This window comes from Siphateles boraxobius, unplaced genomic scaffold (genome assembly GCF_051911475.1).
Source record: "Siphateles boraxobius isolate OS27281-9 unplaced genomic scaffold, OSU_SipBor_1 130, whole genome shotgun sequence".
NCBI classification, from domain to species: Eukaryota; Metazoa; Chordata; class Actinopteri; order Cypriniformes; family Leuciscidae; genus Siphateles; species Siphateles boraxobius.
In genome coordinates, this window is record NW_027508734.1 from 23,597,319 (window position 1) to 23,609,407 (window position 12,089).

General features: G+C 38.7%; 1 protein-coding gene across 23 annotated transcripts in view; it reads right to left on the reverse strand.

Moving 5' to 3' along the window:
- tle3b (TLE family member 3, transcriptional corepressor b) overlaps positions 1–12,089 on the reverse strand; it is a 34,235-nt gene that overhangs the window by 3,862 nt on the left and 18,284 nt on the right. For 6 of the 23 annotated variants that reach the window (XM_077228716.1, XM_077228715.1, XM_077228721.1 and 3 more), the window contains exons 8-17: positions 10,931–10,963; positions 8,985–9,189; positions 8,828–8,844; positions 4,227–4,346; positions 3,432–3,482; positions 3,171–3,323; positions 2,619–2,751; positions 2,233–2,408; positions 1,675–1,766; positions 650–899 (exon numbers count right to left, since the gene is read on the reverse strand). In XM_077228716.1, the coding sequence (XP_077084831.1) occupies positions 650–899; positions 1,675–1,766; positions 2,233–2,408; positions 2,619–2,751; positions 3,171–3,323; positions 3,432–3,482; positions 4,227–4,346; positions 8,828–8,844; positions 8,985–9,189; positions 10,931–10,963 (1,230 nt within the window). The remainder of the gene's footprint in view (positions 1–649; positions 900–1,674; positions 1,767–2,232; positions 2,409–2,618; positions 2,752–3,170; positions 3,324–3,431; positions 3,483–4,226; positions 4,347–8,827; positions 8,845–8,984; positions 9,190–10,930; positions 10,964–12,089) is intronic. The other 17 variants (XM_077228725.1, XM_077228718.1, XM_077228727.1 and 14 more) reach the window with 10 other exon arrangements.

Genomic DNA, 12,089 nt, shown 5'->3' on the forward strand with positions numbered 1-12,089 from the left:
GTATTTCACAAGAATATGTACAAATATCACTCTCTAGCCCCTCAATAATCAGCCTGAAGAGGTAAACCGATCAAAATGGCAGGGCTAAAAAGCAGTCGTTCAGCTCCCTGTTATTTGCTCTGGCTCTCTAAATCTTGTCTAACCTGTGTTTATGAAGGTTAATAGAGGAGAAGAGGCGGCCGATAAGAGGGCCCAGAATGGTAAGTGGGTAGGGAAAAGCTTTTAAGGGTTTTTAGTTGCAGCACAAAGATGAAGCACATTTTCAAATTAGCAGGAGAATTCTAGATCTGTTCCTAAGGGAGATCAATAACTCCAGGCTTTCAGACAAATTAAATCACTTTATAATGGCCAAACAGCTCATCAAATACACAGCTTTCTGCACTATGGAGCAAAGCGCAGGGAGATGCACACACACAAAAAGCAAGTTACTCTGACTGAGGGGGATAACAGAGAACCATCATGGTATTTTCCCTTAAAATAACTACACCTAGCCTATAGATTTGGTTCTTTATTTGGCAGGGGGATTAAAGGGAGGATAATGATTAAAATAGTAATGTTCAAAAAAATTAAAGTGGATTTGTACTTTAAAAAGGATTATTCAAAAATAAGCCTGGTAATTTGTGTGGACTGATTAGACATCAATTTTTACCAGACAGTCGAGTTGCGAAACGGGGCTCTTGCTGCCAGGCTGACTGATGTCCCAGATCTTCACGCAGCCCTTGCCGCCAGTGTAGACGTGCCGCGTGGGATTGCTGATAGTTACGGCACACACGACCTCACCATGGCTGAGTGTGTTGATCTGGCGGGCGTGACGGGGAATGCCTGGCCCAATAAGAGCGTCTGGAGGAAAAGGTACTGGTTGCATCTGGCCATCCGCACTAACGTGGAAGGAGTAGGCCCTATTTACCAGGACATGAAAGAATGAGATAAAAGAATAAGAATGATCAAAAATGAATAAGAAATTCTCTTACACTAATGCTCAAAATTTAGTAAGATTTTTCATGTTTTTAAAAGTCTGTTAAATTCTGCCAGGCTGCATTCATTTGATTAAAAATAAAGTAAAACATTAATATTGTAAAATATTATAACAATGTAACTGTGGAAAAAAAATCATTTTTAATATATATCTTTCAGAAATCATTTTTAATCTGCAGATCTGGTGTTCAAGAAACATTTCTTGTTTTTAATGCTAAAAACAGTTGTGCTGCTTACTATTTTTGTGGAAACTGATACTTTATTCAGGATTCTTTGATTAATAAAAAGTTCAAAAGAACAGCATTTCTTTTAAATTTAGATATTTTCTAAATTTAGATTAGATATTTAGATATTAGATTAGATATATATCTCTAAATTAGATATTTTCATTATAAATGGTCACAAGCAATTTAATGCCTCCTTGCTGAATAAATGTATTAGTTTCTAAAAAAAAATATATATATATATATATATATATATATATATATATATATAATTCATTATATATATATATATATATATATATATATATATAATTCAATTATATATAAAAAATCATATATATATATATGAAATATATAAAATTATATATATATATATATATATATATATATATATATATATATATATATATAACCTCAAACTTCCTACCAGTAGTGTGTTATACATAGTTATAGATGGCTCAATAACAGCACTTACGGTTTCCCTCCAGGTATAGAGGTCAGACTTGCTGGCAGACCAGGAGCACGCATGTGCGGATGAGGATCAAAGCCCGTCTGCAACACAGACATCTTAGCATAAAAAAAGTAAAATATAAAAAACACATAAGCCACAAAACAAACTTAAACTGATTTGACAGTCTATTTTTTCTCCTGCATCAGCTCTTTTGTAATACATTTATAATATTCTAGTTCAGCACTTGTTTGCACGTTATCTCTCCCCTCGAGCCTTTTTTAGAGACCCCCAGACAACCGTTTTACTTCCCATGCCATCAGCGCAAATAAAGAGATGCAGAACAAATCATTACAAACGCAAAAGGCAATATTTACCCAGAATGCTATCCTAACAGGGTATTCATGCTAAGTTACACTCTAGATCCTGGGGACCCACCTATCAGAATGTTTTAGATGTCTCACTAATTAAAACACCTGATTCAACATATCAGCTTCCTAGTATGTTGATTAGGGAGGACTAAGAACTTCTACAACCATTTAGAAAGGTTTATGTAGTCAGAAAATAATGACATGGGAGTCTAACCATTGGTGAGCGTCCATAGGCAGCAGCGGCTGCGGCGCTCATCTGAGGCGAGATGTGAAGGCCAGGGTAAACACCTGGACTGGTCAATGAGCCGTTCATCTCTGGGTGGTGTCCCATCATGGCAAACGGAGCCCCATACGGTGCCGCAATCGATAATGGCGTACGTAGAGCAGGTGCTGATGGGAATATATGGAGAGAAGAAAAGCTAAAGTTGAAAAGCCATAAATACACTCTCACACTTACAAGTTTGGCTGGTTAGCATAGATTAGCTCAATTGGCTCAAAAAGTTGTCCCATGATTCAAAATATGGTCACAACCTTTAGGTTTAGACGAATGGGAATGCTTATTGAACGGATAGCTCTATAACGTACGCATTTACTACTTACCCAGCGCTTCCATACCAGGTGGTTTTCCGGGTATGGGCCTGAGTCCAGGGGTGTTGCTGGTTCCTGGCGTGGGAGCGTCATTGCGTGGGGTGGGTGTGTTGGACTTTAAACCTGGGGTGGAGGACTTGTCGTTCTGCAAGATAAAGGAACAGAGATGGAATTAACGAAGCTAAAGCTACATACCACAAATTCTCAAATCCAGAGAGCTCTCTCGCACTAATCCAGTCAAACACTGACAGCTCATTATTGCTGAGGAGGATAAAGCTAAACTTCAGACCGAACCCTTCCCCGAGACCTCATCCTCTCACTCATCTTTAATCACTCGCTCTACTCTCTTTTCTCCTCTTCCCATCTGAGGCTAGCTAAGCGCATTGAGATATTAGCCAAGGCTAGCAACTAAGCCGCTGTTTGTCTGACAGTAGCTGATGTATTCATGTTACGCTTCAAATTGACATTTATGCTGCAGCTATAAAACTGCTGAGAGGAAGAGCGTTTGCAAATGTGCAGAGACTTGACAGCACAAACACCCATCCTCTAGTCCCTAATGCTTACATGTGGATGGTCCTTCACTTTAGAAGAGGGGGTGCTCCCAGAGGAGGCCACAGAAGCCGGGCTGTTGGGGGCATCTTTCTTCAGTGCTCTGGCCTTATCGAGTCCATTCTCAGGAGGAGAGTGAGACGGGCTGACCCTTGGAGTGGCTGGATCCTACAGTGGGAAAGAGAAACGTCAGTCACATTGGAAAGAGAAACGTCAGTCACATACGAAAGAGATGTTCTTCTCCAAACAAAAAAGGGAAAGACTGTTAGCTTTTACCTCGTTAGACACATCCACGACTAGATCATCACTTTTGTCGCCATCACTGTCCTGTAGTGTATAAACAGCAGATACATTTAAGACATTTATGAATTTTGTGGGGTTCAATAATACATTTACAGCAGAAATGTATACAAATAAAACATACACTAAAGTTTAAAAGTTTGTAGTCAGGGAGATATTTTATATGTTTTTGAAGTTTCTTATGCTCATCAAGTCTTCATTTGTTTCACTTCATTTGTTTTTTCAAAGCTCTGAAATATTCTTATAAATTAAAATAATCATTTTAAATTTTAATATATTTTAAAATGCAATTTATTCCTGCAAAGGCAAAGCTGAATTTTCAGCAGTCCTTACTCCAATCTTCAGTTCAGAAATCATTCTAATATGGTAGTCTAAGATCTAATTGGTGCTCAAGAAACATGTATTAATACTGTCAATGTTGGAAACAGTTGTGCTGCTTAATACTGTTGTGGAAATTGTGATGCATTTTTTCTGGACTTTTTGATTGATAGAAAGTTCAAAAGAACACCATTTATTTGAAACAAAAAATATTTTGTAACAATGTAAATGTCTTTACGGTCACTTTTGATCAATTGAATACCTCGCTGAAGTGTTAATTTCTTTAATAAAAAAAATATCTTACTGACTACAAACATTTGAACAGTATTATAGGTTTTTGCAAGAAACATAATTAGGGATGCACAATATATTAGTAGCATTGTTCATCAGACATAATTTATTGTAGATTACATTTATACTGTACAACTGGGGCTGTAAAAGACAAGCGCTTACATATCGGCTCATGTTGTCCTTCTCCTCCACTCTGCGTTTCTTTGAGTCCAAGCTGTATTCAGACGGGCCTCTGTGTTTCTCACTGGCTCTCAGACTGTCTGACGGTGATACTGAATTATTCTATTGAGACAGAAAGAAAAAAAAATTGATCAAAGTTGAACAAATCACAAATAGCCGCTCATCCCTGTGCACTTGCTGACAAAACAAACTCTTAAAATGTTCCCATGAAATAGCATTACATTTAAAGAATATGTACATTTCCCACTAGCGCATAATATGTCCGGATCCTCCCTTAAATGTGTCATCTTGAGAAACTCAAATAGAGATATATACAGTAGTCAAAATAAAGTGGATCAAAACCTTTCAAAGTTATGCGTGCATTTTGAACAATACTCATTCTTGTTTTAGGACAACCTTGATTAACTTTTTTTTGATCCACTTCAAATGTTGACTACTGTATATACAAACACTCCCAAGTAAAGAACTTCTTTCTCAGTATAATGTAACAGGCACTTTAGGTTCAGCTCATTAGCTGTAGACAGCCAGCTATGCTCAGAATGGCCCAGGCTCTCAGCAGCACAAATACAAATATCAGAGGTGTCATGGGGCCACTGGTGGCTTTGAGCGAGCCATGTGTGTAAATTCCTCCCTCGTACAAGGTAAACACGGAAAAGCAAGGGGGTTAAGCCCCAGGCCCTGTTAGATCACCCCATACTCCCTGTCAATGAGGAAGGGAGAGAGCGTGGGGCCTGCCAAGCAAGCAAGCCCAGGCTCCATGAAGCAAAGCAGGCGGGACAGCTGAGCAAACTATCCCTGAAGAGTGAGGCCTCTAAACCAGCCTGACCACACCACACTTCAAACATTCTGGCCTAACCCCGCAGCCCTGGGCAATCTGCACCGAGCATTACACAATGCGAATGCGCCAAACTGGACAGAAGTGTCAAGCGAAAACTGATCCATGCAGCCTGGAAATGGGGAGAGAGAGAATAACAGTGAAATGCACACACTAAACCAGAATAAACGGACCCTCACCCTGAGAATTAACAAGCTTGTTTTCCTACCCTCCCGCACATGCCCCTCCCAACTAAAACACAGCAAACAGCCACCCTTTCACCACAACTAGTGGGCCTTAAATGAGGTCATAGAAGAGAGAGCGAGTCCATGCATGGCCCTCTGCCAAGACCACTCACTATCTTTATTGTAGGGTTGCACGAAAACGCAATACTGCTTTGCGTGATTATCAAACTGCAAAGTGCAAATGCTGGCATTTAATTAAATATATGCCCTGTGTGTTTCAGAGTGAAGCGTGTCACATGACCTGATGTCTCAGCGAAACACCAGCCCAGCTTTCAGTGTCTCAGAGCAGCTTGGGTCGCAGTAAGTGCTGCTCCTTACAAAAACTATCTCTGCATAAGCTTTGAGTTTCTGCTTTTAAAAACACAACACGTCAAGCGTCTACTTGAACTAGTAAAAGACCTCTAAATCGGACAACAAAAGAGAATTAAGGGCTCCCTTCAGTTTCCACTAAAAAACATAATTGTATAATATTTGAAAATTAAGAAAGACAGCCATAAATTTAAGTAATTTAACTTGCAATTGCTCTGTAAAATATAATTATTATTATTATTTTCTGCTTAAATAAAAAAAAAATATTTTGTTTAACATTTTTAAATGGTAACAACAAAAAACTAATAATATTCACAATATTAATAATACATTATTATTCTAATTATAGTCATATCGATATATAAATCACAGTTTTTTACCAAATTGTGGAGCTCTCCAAATAAGCACAGCAAATCTGGGTTTTCACCACAAAAAAACAAGAGTGTACTGAAACTGAGAAAGTGTGTACAGGAGAAGAAAGTGAAAGCAGAAAGGACAGAAAAGGGAGAGCAGCTGGAGTTTCATTGCCCAGAATGCACTGACAATGGCAGCGGCTGAGTGGCGCTCCCTCTGTGAGCACAGCTGGGCAGACGGCACCATCTCTGGGCCAGAGAGTTTGGCCCTGCCAGGGCATGATCTCAGTGCCAAGCCCACACTCTCAGTATGACTGACAAACCTCTATTCATGCAGAGAGCGAAGGGGAGATAGATGAAAAGGAGGATGTGGCTGGGCCAAAGGAAGTGATCTCGAAGGCAGAAGGAACTCCATGCTCTCCTGGAGACGACACAAAGGAATCCCAGGAGCTTAAACCCCACTCACAAACACTCTACAACAATCTCAGTGTTGCTTTTGTCAGCATTAAGCAGCCCATTTCTCTCCCCACCCCCTTCTTCTGCTAATCCAAAAGTAATAAATAGACCTAGACTGCTCTCACAGCCTGACAGGGAGAGAGCGAGCAACTGAGCGTTTATGTGTGCATCTCAGCTGTGGGTTTAATAGGCTGACCTTTTAAGACAGGCTTAACGTGACTCAATAAGCAAAGTCAGAGCGGTACTATCAGATGACCCGTGACAACAGGAAGTCCTGGCGGGCAGAGAGCAGGATGGCCACTGCTGCTCTAAGTGCTAATCAGCAGCAGAGTCTGATTTCTGCAGGCATGACTACACTCATTCACACTGCTGCCCATTCAACACACACACAATACACTATTGCCAAGTCAAACCTTTCTGCATATCCAGTTTAAGAGGTGAAATGGGGTAATCCAGCAATTGGGAGATAGGGAGAATTTAAGTGGTTACATGAAAACCTCAAATAAACACAGCAAGAGGTATGCACAGAGGGACAGAACCAGAGCTGGGGAGGCAAAAAAAAAAAAACGAATGAAAGAGCAGTTAACAAAACTGTCGAAAAAAGGCAGAAGAAGAAACAAAGGAGGAGGTTATGAGATATGGTTGAATGAGCAAGGTTTATCTGAGCCAAGAGCTGCAGACATGAAGAGTGGGTGAGGACAAATCCTTTAAGATGGAGTCAAAGTCTTTTTTAATTGTGATGAAATTATAGCGCTGCTAATCTCTGGCCTGTGCTTTTGGGCATTTTTTACCTGGATTAAAAGCAGGATTATACAGCAGGCTCCTCTCTCTCTCTCTCTCTCTCTCTCTCTCTTTTTTAAAAAGCTTATTGTGCCTTAATGCTGCCTGCTTGGCTCTCTACACACTGTTAACGTACCACTGACTTCCCTCTTTATCAAACGTCAGGAAAAATAAAAATTCTGCCATGACATACTTCGTTATTCCAAACCACATTATTTTTGTGGAACACAAAAGGAATAATGTTAAAGAATGTACTAGCTTTTTTTTTTTTTTACACAAAATTAAAAACAACGGGGTTTCCAGCTTTAAGTTTGGTGCTAATTAAAAAGTTTAACATATTAAGTAATAAATCACGTTTTTGTAAAGAGTTATCTGATTGGTATACACTCATGAAATTTAGACTGTACTCATAATAGTTTTCTATAAAAAGCATTTCAATTTTTTATTGTGCAGGTTTTTCACTAAAGAGAATCCTCACGCACACTGCGTATGTGTATGTGCACACATCTATGTAGATACGCTAGCAGCAGTGTTGTTGTTTGGTGTTGCGAAGAGTGAAAACTAGTCTCATTAGCGTTAAAATTATCACGTATTATCATGCTTGACCAGCAGAGACCGCGGGAAATCGGACATCTAGCACAGTCAGAATAAAGTCACATGTAACCATGACCTTCGGAATAAATTTGCCAAATCAGTTTAAAATCTCATCTAAATTGTAAGGGGTGGTTTAAACTTGATCTAATCCGTTCAAGAGGACATGTAAACAGTTGATCTGATCCACCGAAACTGGAAAGGACTGCGCATGTGCAATGATGTAGAAAAGGAGTAATGACACGAGGTACGAGCTGTTGTTGTTGTTAAATGAACGAAATGACAAATGACTATCGTATCATTCTAAAGTTTTCCTTCCACTCATCATCTGTGAAGTGGAGCAGAACAAAATACTATCAGTCCTTGTTTCAGACTTTCATCCAAAGAGGCCTTGTTTTGGGAGCAGGAACGAGTGTTTTTACTGCTTGATTAATATAAGCAGCATGGCACAAAGGTTCATGTGCTCACCGTCTCCTAATTAGGACCCGAAATGGATACATATCAAGTCTGCTCTTTAAAACAAAAAAAAAGCAATGTAGGAGAATAATATGTGTAAACAGCAAGAAACTCTATATTTGGTGCAGTGTGCGCATGTAAAAAAAAAAAAAAAAAATTCTAATTTCCGTTTTGAAGCTTGTGACAAATGCCCACCTCACTTCATTTAGTGTTTAAGTAAACACTACGTTCGGATTCATCAATCGGAATGAATTTATTCCAATTGAGTAATCATAGCTACCGTAATTTACATCAAATTCAAAGATGATTATGCTGATCTGCTTCGACAGATGGCAGTGCAGAGTCTAACACCATTGTGGCGTCGGTACTTAACGGACATGAACAGAAATGCAAACGCTAGCAAAAAGCAACTGAATGCACGTTAACAACGGACACAAAAGTACCACTAAAGTAAAATGATAATTTTTTTTAAAGCCTTCTGTACTATACAGTAGTTTTGTGTGAGGAACAAATTACAACTAAAGTTATTCATGAAAAAAAAGGCAAGTAGACAGAGATTCAGAAACTGGCAGAACTCACCGTGCTAGACTCCCGTTCTTTATCCAAGGGAGAACGTTGAAGGAGATAAAAGAAACAGAGAAAGATAAAACATCAAGTCAGCATTTACATTTATTTTCTTACCAAACCATGAGCGTACATTTGTTGTGGTTTTCTCTTCAGTGCATGCGCGAGTTACCTCTGTGCTCCAGGTCATGGTGGTTCTTCTCATCTTTGACTGGCAGGTGTGCCTGGCTGCCCAGAGCCCCCAGCGCCAGCAGACCTGATCCTGAGCCTGTGACTGGAGGGATGCCTGGGGGCTGCAGCCCCGAGGGGTGAGGGGGCAGCTGGACCGGGGGTCCGTGGGCCGCATGAGAAAGGTGCTGAGCCTGGAGCTGCTGCTGCTGTCAACACACACATTTACATCAAGTGGGTCGGAGGGAAAGGGCTCATGGACAGCAAGCACTGAATAAAGGTGACTGGTTAAGCCCTTCTCTCACAGGATGCACAGAGAGGAACATTGGCACCCTAACACCTCCATTAGTGGCTGGATCAAAGCAGGACACTCTTCACAAGGACATGTCCTCTTTGAGCTCAGCGGGAACAGCTCACTCCAACACATACTACTGATTTCTAAACGTACACACTGCCTTTGAAAAACCACACTACTTAAGCATCTTTTTGCCGCAAACCAGGACATGCACAAAAGTGAACTATTACGAATTACATATTCAAACAGGTTTGATTTATACACACTCCCAGCTTACAAATGTGTGCATGATTTTCAGATATTTGTTCACTGAATATGTACACATACATTAATCCACACACACACACACACACACAAAGTCAAGTGAGTTTAGTGAAATGTTGGTAAACATTTGGCAAACACTGCAGTCACCGCACAATAATAATACATCTGAGAGTTTACACACAGACCCATGGTTATCATCACATAGGCTATACCACTCCTCCATGCCTCCTTAACAACAGCCAATGATATATGCCCTTCTCTATTTGTGTTAATTTAATAGTAAGTAACACGTGGTGTCAAAGCAGTGGCTATTTACAGCTGAGAGAGGAAGATGTGATTATGCAACATAATAGATCAGGTAAATTTGTGTTTCATTGTGTGATTTTAATACCATCCGAATCAAACACAGCATGTTGTTCCTTGCTTAATGTCTGAAATAAAATGGTTTCTTCATCTAATAATACAAATAGAATTGCACTGCTGTCGTTCTTCATTCATCTTAATTCCCTTAATTGTACAGTGTTATAATTATATAATTTATAACCAATATAATTTTGCTTTATTAACGGTTCTGTGACGCATACATACATTGCACATGAGCTTCCCACATAAAAAAACCCCCAAAAACCACACCCACATAAGTAATCACTGCAAAAAACCCAATTCAGTTCAAATCAGTTCTTAACTAATAACTGTAAATCAAACTAATTTAGTCCATATAGTGTTAACAAAAATTCTGACATTTATTGTCAGATAAAAAGCTGAAATACACTACAGTTCAAAAGCTTCAAACTTTCAAGGAAAATATTTTTGCTCAGAAATAATGCATTAAAATGATCAAAATTGACAGAAAAGGCATTTATAATGTTACAACAAAAGATATATTTGAAAAAATAAATGCTGTTAATTTTCAAATGTGTAATTTTCAAAGTTTCAAATGTAATTTTCCTTTTATAAAATTTTGATCAACCTTTATAAAAGGAAATATTTTGCTCACAACAAAAAATAAATAAACTTTTGAACAGCAGTGTACATACATATTAGACAACTAATAGTATTTTCAGTTATGCAGAATTGAGGCTCTAAATACAAAAATATTTCTCTCATGCAAAATGTAATGCATTTAATTAATGCATTCAGTTCTTTTAAGCAAACAAAACATGTATCAAATACATTTTATTGATGTCTCAGCAGTCCTGCATTCTCAATGTAAACAGCACTCATAAATATATAATATATATTTATAAAACTGTGAGCAAGCACTACTATTCTCGCAGTAAAAAGCCATTGCTTTGACTAAAAGAAGCACAATGCAGAACATAAACACACTAAATAACACAAAAGCGTTAGGATCTAAAGAAGGTTGGGGTCTCAGCTTCTTTAGCACTGACCATCAGAGCAGGGTAGACAGCATGAGGCTGCTGCTGATGAGAGAAAAGAGACGAGCATGTCATTACACGCTCACTCATGAATAACACATCAGTACTTCACAAATCTACCCAGGCACACCATGCTGACCAATACTGTTTTAGCAATAAAGGGTTCTTTTATTTAACCTCAACACATAGCTGAACACCCTTAACCTTCCTAGAAAAACACCCTGATCCCCATTAGTAATCCGCTAATATTTTAAAAATGACAAATAACTTGCTAAACATTCGCCTTTATTGTTAAAAGACATGTTTTGAGACAGACTGAGGCCATTTATGCTGCTAGTGTGAAATCTGAAATGCAAATGAACAGAAACAGTATGCAAAGTGAATCTGGTGTTCTGTATCAAAACAGACCAAACCAGCAGCAAACCCCAGAGTCAGCCACTAATGTTTTACATGAAAAGCATTAACATTCACATTGACTTATGAAATGAAAGTCCAGTTTGGCTTTATCACACCTGTTTTAATATCAATTTCAAGAGGTGATTAAGTTAACGAATTGCAATTTTTTTGATACAAATTGTGATTGCAATTTAAAATGCAACATAAAAGCTCCAGGTTTGCTTTGCCTGTCTGCAAGACTGCACAATTTGTTCAAATATTTTGTGATTATCAATAAGACTAAAACAATAATAATAAAGTTTTGAAATGTATTTTTATTACTACAACTAATTGAAATGAAAAACAAAAGGTTACTACAGTGTATTAGTCCTGAACCAAGCCACACTAAAAACAGTGAACAAAAAGAACAGTGCCATGCTTCACTCTGAAAAACACAGCGCACATTTAATTATATCGCAGCCCTTACATTTTGATAATCGCACTAAGCCATTTCTCGTTTCCAACTCTATTTTTAATAATCGCGCAGCCCTAACATATGTAACATGCGAGTGTATGTGTGTGTGCACGCGATATTCATACCGTTTCTACAGCAACAAACATAACGGCAGTAACTTACTAGCAAAGCCACATACATGTACAGCACTACCACTTTAACAGGTCAGTCGTACCGCAGACTAAAGCTTTCATGGGCGTCTCTATCCTCTTGCTAACCCACTTATTTGCCTCTGCCCCTCCCTGTGGATATCACTCCCCCTCACAATGTCTCTCTCCTTTC